The 16,127-nt window shown below is 41.9% G+C and overlaps 1 protein-coding gene across 1 annotated transcript in view; it reads right to left on the bottom strand.

Moving 5' to 3' along the window:
* The window catches only part of LOC132832153 (collagen alpha-3(VI) chain-like), a 118,307-nt gene that overhangs the window by 4,303 nt on the left and 97,877 nt on the right, over nt 1-16,127 (bottom strand). Inside the window, exons 22-25 of the mRNA XM_060849902.1 lie at nt 14,613-14,663; nt 12,753-12,788; nt 12,585-12,647; nt 2,727-2,789 (exon numbers count right to left, since the gene is read on the bottom strand). Of these exons, the coding sequence (XP_060705885.1) occupies nt 2,727-2,789; nt 12,585-12,647; nt 12,753-12,788; nt 14,613-14,663 (213 nt within the window). The remainder of the gene's footprint in view (nt 1-2,726; nt 2,790-12,584; nt 12,648-12,752; nt 12,789-14,612; nt 14,664-16,127) is intronic.

The following is a 16,127-nucleotide window of genomic DNA, read 5'->3' as shown; positions in this document are numbered from 1 at the left end:
GCATGGAAAGCAGACCCTTCTGCCCCACTCATCCATGCTGACCAGATATCCCAACCCAATCTAGCCCCACCTGCCAGCATCCTGCCCAAATCCCTCCAAACCCTTCCTATTCATATACACATCCAGATGCCTTTTAAATTTTGCAATTGTACCAGCCTCCACCACTTCCTCTGGCAGCTCATCCCATACACATACCACCCTTAGCGTGAAAATGTTTTATATCATTCCCCTCTCTTTTATATCTTTCCCCTCTCACCCTAAGCATATGCCCTCTAGTTCTGGACTCGCCAACCCCAGGGAAAAGGTTTTGTCTATTTATTTCATCCATGCCCCTCATGATTTTGTAAACCTCTATAAGTTCACCCCTCAGCTTCCGATGTTTCAGAGAAAACAGCCTCAGCCTGTTCAGCCTCTCCCTATAGCTCAAATCCTCCAACCCTGGCAACATTCTTGTAAATCTTTTCTGAACCCTTTCAAGTTTCACAACATCTTTCCAATCGGAAGGAGACCAGAATTGCACGCAGTATTCCAACAGCGGCCTAACCAATGTCGTGTACAGCCGCAACATGACCTCCCAACTCCTGTACTCAATACTCTCACCAATAAAGGATAGCATACCTTCACTATTCTATCTACCTGTGACTTCACTTTCAAGGAGCTATGAACCTGCACTCCAAGGTCTCTTTGTTCAGCAACACTCCCTAGGACTTTACCATTAACTGTATAAATCCTGCTAAGCACCTCACATTTATCTAAATTAAACTCCATCTGCCACTTCTCAGCCCATTGGCCCATCTGATCAAGATCCCGTTGTAATCTGAGATATCCTTCTTCGCTGTCCACTACACCTCCAATTTTGGTGTCATCTGCAAACTTACTAACTATACTTCTTATGATCACATCCAAATCATTTATATAAATAATCAAATGTAGTGTACCCAGCACCAATCCCTGTGGCACTCCACTGGTCACAGGCCTCCAGTCTGAAAAACAATTCTCCACCACCACACTCTCTCTTCTACTTTTGAGCTAGTTCTGCATCCATATGCCTAGTTCTCCCTGTATTCCATGAGATCTAACCTTGCTAACCACTCTCCCATGGGGAACCTTGTTGAACGTATTACTGAAGTCCATCATGGCTTCTGTAATTTTATGACCAAGGAAAATTTCAATTGTGAAAAGGAAACAGTTAGAAATGAACATAAAGATGTGAGAATATAAACTCAGCAGTTTCCTTTATTATTTATGGGAATCAAGAACAGATTTGTAAACCTTTATTGAGGGTGATGAAATAATTTATACTATATTACGAGGGGAAGACGATGGCGTAGTGGTATTATCACTGGACTATTAATCTAGAGATCCCAGGAAACATTCTGGGGTCTGAGTTCAAATCCCACCATGGCAGATGGTGCAATTTGAATTCAGCAAGAATCTGAAATTAAAAGTCTAACGATGACTATGTTGATTGGTGGAAAAACCCATCTGGTGCATTAATGTCCTTGAGGGAGAGGAAACTGCCTTCCTTACCTAGTCTGACCTACATGTGACTCTAGACCCACAACAATGTGGTTGATTCTTAACTGCCCTCTGGGCAATTAGCGATGAGCGATAAATGCTGGCCTAGCCAGTGACACCCTCATCCCATGAAAAAATAGAAAAAGTAGCTTAAATTACGTAAGCTCCTAATTTTACTTTCAACTTCTTTACTTTATATTTACTTTACATTTTCTTCCTGCTTTCTGATGTGCATTGTATCTTCACAATCACAGTTTCACACTGGACAGAAGAGATGCCTAAATTTGTGATGGTATACTCTATATAAATATAAATTTGAGAATGATGCTTCATGGAATGATTTGCATGGAAATCAATGAATCAAATAATCTGATCTTTGCCTTCACACTGACACTTGTTGGAAACTAGACTTTCCTTTTTTTCTTCTTCCTCACCTGAAGATGCTGATATTTGATTCCACAGGTGCTAGCAATTCTTCGGTAATTCAGTTTACCGATCAATCTTCACACAGTCAAATATTTCAACAAAATTCACTGTCCATGACTATGTCAGGATTGCAGATTCAATTTTATTCCCAATTGATCTTCACACATATTTTCTGTCAGGTTACTGCAGAATAATTAAAAGGGGCAGACTTGCTCAATCCTCCTATTATTGCATTTTGTAGCATATCTCTAATTTATAGCTCCAACCTATTCTTGAGTTGTGTGGTATATCTTAACCAACGACACAATTTCCCAATGTGTGTTTAACGCAGGAACTAAAATCTCCAATCTTGCTAAATCTGCTGTGCAGCCACCTGAAAAAATGGAGACCACTGGGCGATATTAGAAAGAGGGACTATATGTTTCAGCAAAGAAGTAGGTTTTAAGGAGGCTTTTAATGGAAGCAGATAGTGGCTGGCTTCAGGAAAGGGATTCCTTGGCATGGAACCTCAGTAATTAAATATTAGATTCTTTCAAATTTAATTGATCATTAATTGCTCCTGACAGTTACTTAAAGTATCTTTTCAAAACACTGTGTTTCTTTACATTCAACAAGTCCAGGGACAAATATTTGAGAACAATTGGCTAACTAATCTATCCACAAATGGTGTGGCATTCAAAGTAATTTACAAACATCTTTACAAAAGTTTTATATTGTCTGTCAAACCTGTGCATTTGTAAGTTGGTGAGATTCTAACTTAACAAAGCAGTTGTCTGTCTTACCCTTAATCCAGTAAATCCCATCTCTCCTGGTTCACCAGGATCACCAGAATCACCAGCATTGCCCTAAAAGATAATGAGTTCATCACATTATTTCACAGAGATCCTTATATATTAAATTCTAAACTTGATGATGAATAGTATTGGAGTTATATATGTGCCTGTGACAAATTTAATGAGATTTTTAATATACTGGAAATTTAATTCTTCAATAATTATTAACTAGATAAAGGATGCCAATATTAAAATGAATTAAATTACATTAAAATTGTATATAAGTAATGAAATAATAAATAGAAATAAGAGGATATCAAGTTAAATATACATATATAATGTAATTTGCTAGAAGTTTGAACATGATGGGACAGCACAGATCCACTGCCTTCAATTCCTAAGCCGTGTGGGAACTACAACATGTCCTGAATAACCATATGTTCAGGAAGTTCCTACAGTTCCTCAAATGCATATCCAGAGTTTCTGAGTGTGAGAGCAATTGGTTTCATTGCACAGCATATGGGAAGCTGAGAATTTCCTGGAGCAACATTCCAGAAGGCAGGAATCTTGCAGTTGCAGCTCTTTCAAGAGCATGTTAAATGGGTGGCAATCTGGCATGGTAGAAAGAAGGCGGCAGTGTAGGAATTGTCCAGAAAGTAGTTTTAAAAAATGGCAAGGAAAAAGGAAAACATAAAAATATTCAACTTGAAGACAACTTAATTCAGAGTTGAATGGGAATCAAAATTTTCTAGGTAAAGCAACAAACAAGGAATCGGATTTCTTCAAAGAGAAGATAGCCTGGAAGAAAGGAAGGGCTTTCAAAATTTGAGCATTGTGGATGGCTGAAGATATGGACATTAAAATAAAACATTAAATGAATACTTCTGACAAATGATGGGTTCATAATTTAATAGGCAAGAGAACCAAGCTACATACAAGAAAGATCAGGCATGATCTGAAAACATAAATGAGAGGCAACATTTATATAAAAGAGGAGCTTAGTGGGTAACATAAGAGGGAAACCAAAAATCTTTTCTAAACATGAACTGTGAAACAATAATCAAAGAAAGGATAGGGTCCATTCGGCACTATTAAAAAGATTTGTGTATGGAAGTAGATGATATGTTTGAGGAGTAAATTAATACTAAACATTTGAATTCACTGAAGAAGATGCTGTGAATATCATAACAGGTGAGAGAGGAATTAAGATGGAGTTCATCAAGAATATAGTATATGGGTTTAGAAAGATCTACTTGGAGGAATACTTGATTGAATACAATAAGCAGCAGACACTGCAACTGTGTGGTCAGAAAATAAAGTAAAATCTTATGGGAGACAGATCTAAGGTTACATTCTCTCAACAACTTTATTATACTGCACAGCCTAGTTTTGTAACTGAGAAGCAATAAATTGCACGTTGTTTAACTCCGCAAGTCTCTTCTCACTAGATCAGAACGTAGTTATCCTTGCATACACTTGGCTGTGTAAACATCTAACGGATCCATACAGTTAAAATATTAATAAAATAAAATATAAATATATAAATAACAGCCCACACAGAAAGCTGATCAGCATGGCATCATGAGACTCTGGTTTGTAGGAATAGTTCCCAAATCCAAGTTCAGCCAGTAAACAAACAGACATCAGGGATTTAATGAGTCAAAGCTAAACATCCACAATAAAAAGGAAAAAATTTAAGCATCACAGGGTTTAAAAAACAAGTTGTAGCTCAGATCGAGTATCACCACACAGCACACAATATTTCAAGGTACAACTGGTAAAATAAAAAGCTAATAGGAGTCAGGAGGCCACTGGTATAATCCGGAAGTGGAGGGCAGGTCAATTATTGAGGTGAATCTTTTCAAATAGATCAGAGGCGGACAACTTATATAAAAAAAAGAATGCTTCTGGTCCAACAAGGAAATATTTTGGCTATCTCCAGTATAATTGCGAAAGATAGGAATCCACCACAAAAGCAGGGGGTATATTCCTTAAACTTGCAAAGAGCCAAAAATCTCTCCAGAACAGCAAAGTGTACATGAACGGCCATGAGTGAAAAATAAATATCACAGAGCAAAGAAACCTTCCAGGTGTGAAGAGTATCCAGCTCTTCAAGCCAACTGTTTTTATTGTGATAAAGTAAGTAACTTTCAAAAAAATATGCTGAAGAAGGACCACAATCACAGAAAAGCAGAAGCTGAATAATTATCCACACAACCAGATGCATGAGGCAAATAAGGCAAAGTTTTCTTCGAAGAACTTGGTGAGCAAAGTACTTTGATAAGCTAACATTTTTGTGAATAGACACCTCATAAATGTCAAGTTAAACATGGGAGCAATGTCTCAATATTGCCATATTTTCTCAGCTGACGTAACATCTCTTGCAGCCAGAGGTTTAACGACGTGGTCCAGGAAGAGTCATGTTCAACATTATAGGTATTATACAAGCAACTCTCAAACACATGTGAACACTGAATATTACAAAATCTACATTGCTCCACAACTAGGAATATTTACTCTAGCTGGGATGCATTGAATGCAAAGAGACCCCAACTTCCTTCAAACCCTGAATGGGGTAAACAATAAAATGTCAAGAATCAGCCAGTAGATTTTACTTATAAGCTCATAGTGGAACTTAAACTATAAGTAGAAACCCTCAGAGGTTAAATATGTTGGAATGAGAAATTTGTTTCATCCCATCAATGAGATGGGAATCTGTGACCATACTAGTTTGTCACAAATGTTTTCCACTGTGATCAAAACTGCAGAGTATTTATATCCCAATACCAGCAGACTTTGACAACAAGTGCAAATGGAAGCAGTAACTGAACTTTATAGTAAAAAGTGAGGTCTGCAGATGCTGGAGATCAGAGCTGAAAATGTGTTGCTGGTTAAAGCACAGCAGGTCAGGCAGCATCCAAGGAGCAGGAAATTCGACGTTTCGGGCCAGAGCCCTTCATCAGGAATGAGGAGAATGTGCCAGGCAGGCTAAGATAAAAGGTAGGGAGGAGGGACTTGGGGGAGGGGCGATGGAGGTGGGATAGGTGGAAGGAGGTCAAGGTGAGGGTGATAGGCCGGAGTGGGGTGGGGGCGGAGAGGTCAGGAAGAGGATTGCAGGTTAGGAGGGCGGTGCTGAGTTGAGGGAACCGACTGAGACAAGGTGGGGGGGAGGGGAAATGAGGAAACTGGAGAAATCTGAGTTCATTCCTTGTGGTTGGAGGGTTCCCAGGCGGAAGATGAGGCGCTCCTCCTCCAGCCGTCGTGTTGTTATGTTCTGCCGATGGAGGAGTCCAAGGACCTGCATGTCCTCGGTGGAGTGGGAGGGAGAGTTAAAGTGTTGAGCCACGGGGTGGTTGGGTTGGTTGGTCCGGGTGTCCCAGAGGTGTTCCCTGAAGCGTTCCGCAAGTAGGTGGCCCGTCTCCCCAGTGTAGAGGAGGCCACATTGGGTGCAGCGGATGCAATAGATGATGTGTGTGGAGGTGCAGATGAACTTGTGGCGGATATGGAAGGATTCCTTGGGGCCTTGGAGGGAAGTGAGGGAGGAAGTGTGGGCGCAAGTTTTACATTTCCTGCGGTTGCAGGGGAAGGTGCCGGGAGTGGAGGTTGGGTTGGTGGGGGGTGTGGACCTGACGAGGGAGTCATGAAGGGAGTGGTCTTTTCGGAACGCTGATAGGGGAGGGGAGGGAAATATATCCCTGGTGGTGGGATCCGTTTGGAGGTGGCGGAAATGACGGCGGATGATCACGATGCATGACCCCGCCCCCACACTTGACCCCGCCCCCACACCGAGCAACGTCACCTCATCTAACCCCGCCCCTACGTCGATCTCTGTCCCCGCCCCTAACCCCGCCCCCACCCCCAGCTCCAGTCCCACACCAGGTCCTAGCTCCCAACCTTGCCGGATCTTCACCATCCTTCCAGACCTCCCCCTCTCTGAGGATGAAAGATCAGTCCTCAGCAGAGGCCTCACCTTCATTCCTCTATGCCCTCGGATCAATGAGTTCAACACGCGGCGAGATATTGAACAATTCTTCCACCGCCTTCGCCTCCGTGCCTACTTTTACAACCAAGACTCCCGCCCACCCTCTGACGACCCCTTCTCCCGCCTCCAACACACCACATCCACCTGGACACCCCGTGCTGGCCTCTTACCCGCCCTCGATCTATTTATAGCCAACTGCCGCCGCGACATCAACTGACTCAACCTGTCCACCCCTCTCACCCACTCCAACCTCTCATCCTCAGAACGTGCAGCCCTCCACTCCCTCCGCTCCAACCCCAACCTCACCATCAAACCGGCAGACAAGGGAGGCGCGGTAGTAGTTTGGCGCACCGACCTTTATACCGCTGAGGCCAAACGCCAGCTCGCGGACGCCTCCTCTTATCGCCCCCTTGACCATGACCCCACCTCCCACCACCAAACCATCATCTCCCAGACCATCAATAACCTCATCACCTCAGGGGATCTTCCATCCACTGCCTCCAACCTCATAGTCCCACAACCCCGCACCGCCCGCTTCTACCTTCTGCCCAAAATCCACAAACCTGACTGCCCCGGTCGACCCATTGTCTCAGCCTGCTCCTGCCCCACCGAACTCATCTCCGTGTATCTCGACACGGTTCTGCCCCCTTTAGTCCAAGAACTCCCCACCTACGTTCGGGACACCACCCACGCCCTCCACCTCCTCCATGATTTTCGCTTCCCCAGTCCCCAACGCCTTATCTTCACGATGGACATCCAGTCCCTGTATACCTCCATCCCCCATCACGAAGGACTCAAAGCCCTCGCTTCTTCCTTTCCCGCCGCACCAACCAGTACCCTTCCACTGACACCCTCCTTCGACTGACTGAACTGGTCCTCACCCTGAATAACTTCTCTTCTCAATCCTCCCACTTCCTCCAAACTAAAGGAGTTGCCATGGGCACCCGCATGGGCCCCAGCTATGCCTGTCTCTTCGTAGGATATGTGGAACAGTCCATCTTCCGCAACTACACTGGCACCACCCCCCACCTTTTCCTCCGCTACATCGATGACTGTATCGGCGCTGCCTCATGCTCCCACGAGGAGGTTGAACAGTTCATCCACTTTACCAACACCTTCCATCCCGACCTCAAATTCACCTGGACTGTCTCAGACTCCTCCCTCCCTTCCTAGACCTTTCCTTTTCTATCTCAGGTGACCGACTCAACACAGACATCTACTATAAACCGACTGACTCCCACAGCTACATAGACTACACCTCCTCCCACCCTGCCCCCTGTAAAAACTCCATCCCATATTCCCAATTCCTTCGTCTCCGCCGCATCTGCTCCCAGGAGGACCAGTTCCAATACCGTACAGCCCAAATGGCCTCCTTCTTCAAGGACCGCAGATTCCCCCCAGACGTGATCTACGATGCCCTCCACCGCATCTCCTCCACTTCCCGCTCCTCCGCCCTTGAGCCCCGCTCCTCCAACCGCCACCAAGACAGAACCCCACTGGTTCTCACCTACCACCCCACCAACCTCCGCATACAGCGTATCATCCGCCGTCATTTCCGCCACCTCCAAACGGATCCCACCACCAGGGATATATTTCCCTCCCCTCCCCTATCAGCGTTCTGCAAAGACCACACCCTTCATGACTCCCTCGTCAGGTCCACACCCCCCACCAACCCAACCTCCACTCCCGGCACCTTCCCCTGCAACCGCAGGAAATGTAAAACTTGCGCCCACACTTCCTCCCTCACTTCCCTCCAAGGCCCCAAGGGATCCTTCCATATCCGCCACAAGTTCACCTGCACCTCCACACACATCATCTATTGCATCCGCTGCACCCGATGTGGCCTCCTCTACACTGGGGAGACGGGCCGCCTACTTGCGGAACGCTTCAGAGAACACCTCTGGGACGCCCAGAACAACCAACCCAACCACCCCGTGGCTCAACACTTTAACTCTCCCTCCCACTCCACCGAGGACATGCAGGTCCTTGGACTCCTCCATCGGCAGAACATAACAACACGATGGCTGGAGGAGGAGCGCCTCATCTTCCGCCTGGGAACCCTCCAACCACAAGGAATGAACTCAGATTTCTCCAGTTTCCTCATTTCCCCTCCCCCCACCTTGTCTCAGTCAGTTCCCTCAACTCAGCACCGCCCTCCTAACCTGCAATCTTCTTCCTGACCTCTCCGCCCCCACCCCACTCCAACCTATCACCGTCACCTTGACCTCCTTCCACCTATCACATCTCCATCGCCCCTCCCCCAAGTCCCTCCTCCCTACCTTTTATCTTAGCCTGCCTGGCACATTCTCCTCATTCCTGATGAAGGGCTCTGGCCCGAAACGTCGAATTTCCTGTTCCTTGGATGCTGCCTAATCTGCTGTGCTTTAACCAGCAACACATTTTCAGCAACTGAACTTTTTACCCAACTTGAGACAATGGAAGTATCCGGAACGGAATTGAGTCACATTACATTACAGCAGGGAATAAGCTAGTTGTGACAAATTCAAGTCATACATTAGATGCTGAGAAGATTAGGAAAGGATCAGTTCAAATAGAACTCCTGATCTCCTAATCTCCAAAAGAAGAATCCTAAACAACTATTATGGATACCACATCAAGCAAAAAAGAATCTTTCAGGAACACAAATAGAAGTGAACATATTGATTTTCTTAATAATTCATTTGCTAAGATATAGGAACAGAATTAGACCATTCATCCCATCAAGTCTATTCTACCATCCGATCATGGCTAATATATTTCTCAACCCTATTCTCCTGCCTTCTCCCTGCAAGCCTTAAGAATCTGTCTATCTCTGTCTTAAATATACTCAATGACTTGGATTCCACTATGGCAATGGATTCTTAAGATTCACCACTGTCTGGCTGAAGAAATTCCTCCTCATCTCAATTCTACAGGGTCATCCCTTCACTCTGAGGCTGTGCCCTCAGGTCCTGGTCTCTCCCATTAGTGGAAACATATTTTCTATATCCACTCTCTCCAGGGCTCTGAAATTTGCAGAATACAAATCAGTCTCCCCCACCTCTTCCCCCGCCCCCCCAACCCTGTCACTCCCTCCCCCCAACCACTCTCATCTTTCTAAACTCCACTGCAGCATAGATCCAGAGTCTTTAACCACTCCTGATAAGACAAGCTCTTCAACTTGGAATCATTCTTATATATATTCTCGGGACCTCCTCTGAGGCCAGCACTTCCTTCCTGAGGTGATATTCTAAAAGTGGTCTGCCCAGAGTCATACACAGCCTCAGCTGTATAGGCAAATGAGGAAGTCTAAAATGATCAACAATGAGTATATCTACTTCAGCACAGATCTGCAGGCAGATTGAGACCAGAAGTCCACTACTACAAATTGAAAATATAATGCATACAAATCCATGGGAGACACCATTAAGAAAAAAAACAAGACATGCCGAAAGAGAGAAGGAAAGAAAAATACCTGTTCCTGCAGGGTGAAGGCTCACTGTAAAAGAATTTCAAGGAAGTTAAGATATTTTAATTCAGAAGAGAACTTCAGATTCTTAGGATGAGGGTCAACACAACTACTTGCTATTCACTAAAGTGTCATTTTTCTGAATCTGTACAGAACATATTTGGGAAGAATAGTGTAACCTCCAAACCATCTGAATTTGTAAAGTAAAAGACTTGGCAGAGAGGGAATATTGGTAAATGTAATTATTTAGTCAACATATAACAATAATTGTCATCAGTAAAAAAAGAAATGCGGGGAGAGAAGCTGGAAGTGGTTCTGAAAGGGCCAATACTTGATTGAGTGCAATAAGCAACATATATTGAGATGATGTCATAGTGGGAGCAAAAGCAACAGACCTAAAGGTGGGCCCTCTCAACAATCTGTGTAGTACAGCTAACGTCTTACTCTTACAATCTGTGAATAATTGCAGAAATGCAATAAGCTATGTCTTGTTCACTCTACAAAACTCCTCTTACTAAACTAAACAGAAGCTTGACATGTACACATTGCAGAACTCATTCATGTAGAAGATGATTAAGAATAACAATACACTGCACAACAATGAGGAGATGCTGGTACATCCCTGTTTGTAAAAGGGAATTGGGATAACATTAGCAAGTGCAGGTAAATCAGTATAACGTCAGTAACGGGTAAATGTTTATGTCCAGCTTCCTTTTAAGGCTTGTGAATGTATATCTCTAAGTTTCTCCCTTCATGTAAGCCATTTAAGATTGCAGAATTTACTTAATATTGCTTCTGTTCTTTCTTCCTACTGAAGCTAATCACTTCATTTTCCCTGCAGCAAATTTGTTTTGCACATCTGCCCTTTTGACCAAAGCAACCATGTCTTCCAGAAGTCTATTACTGGATCTTCATGGTTCATTACATTTCCAAGTTCTTTGTTCAAAGTCTGAAATTGTGTCAATAATCCTTTTCAAGATCAATCAGTTGATCAGAATCACTTAGAAAAGCTTTAAATTTTAAAGTCAGCATGAATTTATAAAGAAAAAAATGTATTTGACTTGACTAAGCACTTTGAAGAAGAATGAAAGTTGATGTTATGATGTAGTTCTTTAAAACAATTAATAAAACACCACATAATTGATCTGTTAGCAAAATTGAAATCCTTAAATTGGTGTGGTTATATCATTCTAAAATTGGCTAAGGAATGGAAAACAAACAGGCATGGTGAACGTTTGATTTCAAACTGCAATGAAGTGTGCACTTATGGCCACAAAACAGTCACTACTGGGGCCATTATACTTTTGAAGTATATTAATGAGTGGAACTTGTGTATACAAGATATAATTTCAGATTTTGAAGATCACACAGAATTCTGAAATGTAATGAACCATGATGAGTCCAGTAATCGGCTTCAGGAAGACATGGTTGATTGGTAAAATGGGCAGACATGTGGAAATCAAATTTACTGCAGGGAAATCTGAAGCGACGAGTTTCTGGAAGAATGAACAGAAGCAATCTAAAGTAAATGGCTGATATGAAGAGAGAGACCTGGAGATATGCATTCATAAGTCTTTGGAGGAAGCTGAACATGTGCTGTCAAGAAAAGGTGTACAAGATCCTTGACATTATTAATTACAGAGTAGAGTACAAAAGTAAGGAAATTACAGTAAACATTATAAAATGCTGGTGGGATCCCGGCTGGAGTTTGTGACCAATTCTGGCCGCCACATTTTTGGAATAGTATCAAGAGAGGAGAATTACAGGAATAGTACAAATCAAAGACTGCATGTTTGTGGAAAGCCTGGAGAAACTGTTTCACGCAGAGGAGGCCTAGGAGAAACTTGAGAGAAGCATTGAAAATTATGAAGGGTTTGATAAGAATAACTGAAGAGAAATTTCTATCGACAGCAATCTCACGAACCAAGGGCACAGACTGACAGAATTAACCAGAGGTGAAAAGCAGAAACATTTTAGTTGTGCGGCAAGGCATGATGATCTGAATGTCATACCCATAAGGATTACAGTCGTTGTTTCAACACAATCTTTCAAAAGAAATTGGATAAATATTTGAATAGGAACAATTCCCTGGCCTTTGGGAAAGAATGACAGGATTGAATTGGAGTGTTCTTTCATAGAAGTGGCACTGGTACAGTGTATTGTAAAATCCTATGATTCGCTGATTTATTTTAGGTTCAGAGTTTTGAACCATTTCCATAACATGTTTCTGTTTGAATGATGGTAAACCTCCTCATATTATAAATTTACAATGATGTCAACATAATGCTAATTCTAATTAAACTATAATAATTCTCTATTTACTACAAAACATAGACTGTTAATTGACTAAGCCTATTTTTGACTCCAATTTGATAATGTAAGTGTAAGAAGTCACATTTGTGCTTTAAAACTGTAATGCTTTAGATGAAGTTTCTACCCTGTTCCCTCTCATTCCTTTGGCTCCTTGTCCTCCATTTTGACCAGGAAGTCCATCTTCTCCCTAAAACCATGACAATAAATAAAGAAGTAAAGATGGGTCATCTTCCACATGAAGTAATCTAAAGTTGGAGATAACCATATTTCTTATGATAAACAGGAAATGTACCTTTCTGCCGAAGTTGCCTTGTGGTCCTTGTTCCCCCTGTAGAATTAAAAAGAAAGTTATTGGGCTAATTAGACAAAAACTATCCATGTGGAAACACAATATTGGAGATAAAAAAATTTATCCTAATTTTGATTTTGCAACATAGAATGAAACAATGCTAATTGTTAGATCGTACAGCTGAAGTCTTTCTGTAGATTTTTACCAAATCATCATCCACCCTCTCAGTCATCACCTGCAGCATTTCAACAACAATTCTTATTTATTTATTGGGGAAGATTTTGTTTTGTTGCATTACCTACAACATGAAACATTCTGGAGAGATGTTCTTTGTTAGTTATTGCTCATGGAATTGTAAAATGTCTTCTAAGGAATAGCTTCATGATTTTACTTGACCTATTAATCCAGCAGGAGGAAAGATGGAGTCACGGTAACTGTACTTACCCAGTGAAAATTGGTGGTGTGCTTTTAAATATCCTAAGGGTTAATTATTTGCTAGAAAGCTAACAAGATCCCAGCAGGACACTACCAAAGAAGCAGCAAATCTGCACTTTCAAAACAAGTCGACCTTTAATTTAAATAGGCTAATCAGGACCCCCAACAACACATTGGACCTTAAAAAAGTTTTAACAGGCCTGAGTGGGCCATTGTGAAAAGCATTGGGAAGCTGATGAACTTTGCATCTTCCTTGCTGGAACCACAAGGAGAAGAAGCTGAAGATCTCTTCTCGGCCTCAAATACAAAACTTTAATCTTTCCTGGTCTTAATATCCCTTCACTTTCTCTTGCACTATATCCAATATGGAATTCCCTTCCCAACACCTACTTGAATGCTATGGATAGCCAAAAGGTTCTTGCATGGCTGAAGGCCAGTCCTTACTTTAATCCTACTTCCTGACCAGAAATTGTAGGACTGTACATTGTTGTGTCATTGAGACCCGGCTGTAAAATTATCTCACCTGGTATCATTGTTGGCAGAGTGAAATTTAATTGAGACCAGTGGTTATCCACCAAAACTCTCCTGGTTGTTAAAGATCCTCTCCTAACTTGCCCACTTTTCAGAATTAGAATTACAGAATTTAATTTGATACGTTTTCTCATTTCAATGAGCAACATTGTATTTTCACATTGCATAACAAAGTCATGAGAGAAAATAAACACAATAATCTAATTAATTGGGGCTTAATATTTTTTGTCACAAAAATCTGCCTTTTTTTATTATAACATTTATAGCAATCAACTTAATTAAAATAGGGTTACAATGAAAAACAAAACACCCCATTGTGGATTTCTTTCAGTAGAAGCATTGTAAATTAAAATAAAATCTTATTTTCAATGATGTTTAACACTAGCAGTAGTTCTGTACAAACAGGAAAAGGAAACATATTTATTATACACACATAATTAACCTCCAACATCTATTTTAAGTTACGCAAGAATGTGATGAACACAGCGATCATTATTTTGAGAGCAAATTTCTGTGTATAAGTGCAGCATTCCTAATTCTCTTACTTTTGGAATCAAAGGAAGTGATTGACTCCTTTTATGTACAAAAATCCCCTTGAAAAGTCTTACTATTCAGTGAGTTCTTGATCCATAAATAGTAATGGTTTCTTCCATTTCTTGTCTTCACGATAGTTTTGAAAAATAAATGACATAGCCCATACCAACATGATCCTGTGTACAGGAATGTGTGTTCTTCTATGGAAGATTGTTAGCTGGTGATAATCATTAGCGTAATCGGTCAAAATGAGATCCTACCATTCTCAACGATTCAATAGTTTCAGGTACAGATCTTAAAACAGAAAGTAGAAAGAGAAGGCATGTTTTTGCAATGTGGAACCATAGAATATTATTTAGTTACCTTTCTCCCGTTTCTGCCTTGAGGACCAATTCCATCTTTGCCATCTATCCCCTGTTTGGTAAAAAATATCACGATATATTATAGTCACATTATATATTGTCCAATCATTTTTACCTTTGCAATTTCCTGATGGAATTTAACAGGAGTAAATCCAGATCTCTGAGGCTTTCTGCAACATCTTAGTCTGACCAGTGCTTGATAGAAAATCAGTGATTGCATAATTTATGTATTACTCAAACAAACAAGGCTGGGAGGTGCTGGTGTTGGACTGGGTGGACAAAGTTAAAAATCTCACAACAGACCTGTTAGACTACAACCTGGTGTTGTGAGATTTTTAACTTTAAACAAGTTCAACAAATTGCAATAGTTGTCTCAAGTTTAGTTTTCTGTGAACTCATCAAACAGCACAGCATCATGATCAATAATGGGCTCTATTTTCCACAAGGAAACGTGAATCTAATAGGGGTCAGCATGATGTCTCAGTGGTTAGCACCGCTGCTTCATGCACCAGCGACACAGGTTCAATTCCATCCTCGGGCAACTATCAGTGTGGAGCTTGCAATTTCTTCCTGCATCTGTATTGGTTTCCTCCAGGAACGCAGGCTTCCTCCCACAATCCAATGATGTGTGGTTTCGGTGGATTGACCATGCTAAATTGCCCATAGTTAGCAGGAGTGTGTAGGTTGGGTGGATTAGCCATGGAAAATGCAGGGCTATAGGGTAGGGGATTGGGTCTGGGTGAGATGCTCTTTGGAGGATGGGTGTGGACTTGATGGGTCACATGGCCTGCTTCTTCACTGCAAGGATTCTATGAACTGGTGTTGGATTCAGATTTGTTTTGAGATATTAGTTCCGCTATTAACACTGGGGATTTGGCCAGCAAGCAGCAGAGTATTGGTGAGGAAAGCCCAAATTCTGCATCTTTCTAGTATGGATGCAGGAAGTACACTTTGCTTCTACAATATGATTCCTGTCCAGAAGTCAACCGGGCTGCCCAAGATAAGGAGCTTGAAGATGATGATGGGAGTGTGTTGGATGGATTGGGGTGAATAGGGAATCAGATACCCATCCTTTGAGAGATTGATATGACAGACCTTGATTAAAGGGAGATAGTGAAGTTTGGAAGGTGTAGGAGTAATTTCTCTTTGCCCACAAGCAGTGATGTAAAGGCATTACCCTTCTCCAAGAGACTGTCCTAACTTTCCTTGAGCTGTTGGGAAGATGGCTAATCACAGTTAAATCTAGCAAGCAGGCTAAATCTGTCAAATAATAGGCAAATACTCACCAGCTGCCTGGGAGTAACGGGATATGTGTGCAGCTTAATATTAATACTTTTACAACATGCCTCTTTTGTCCCATCTCTGTTTAATTTGTAAATTATTGGTATGGGGGTTGTAATGGGGTTTGAGATTCTTAAAATCTGACCATCTCACAAGAATTCAACACTTCCATTTTAGGGGAGTTACAATTGGAGTGTGTAGACTCAATTTTTAATTAGCATCTATTTGGTATGCC

This window comes from Hemiscyllium ocellatum, chromosome 34, assembly GCF_020745735.1.
Source record: "Hemiscyllium ocellatum isolate sHemOce1 chromosome 34, sHemOce1.pat.X.cur, whole genome shotgun sequence".
In the NCBI taxonomy this organism is placed as follows: domain Eukaryota; kingdom Metazoa; phylum Chordata; class Chondrichthyes; order Orectolobiformes; family Hemiscylliidae; genus Hemiscyllium; species Hemiscyllium ocellatum.
The sequence above is the reverse complement of the archived record's forward strand: the minus strand, read 5'-3'. Positions and strand labels throughout refer to the sequence as shown.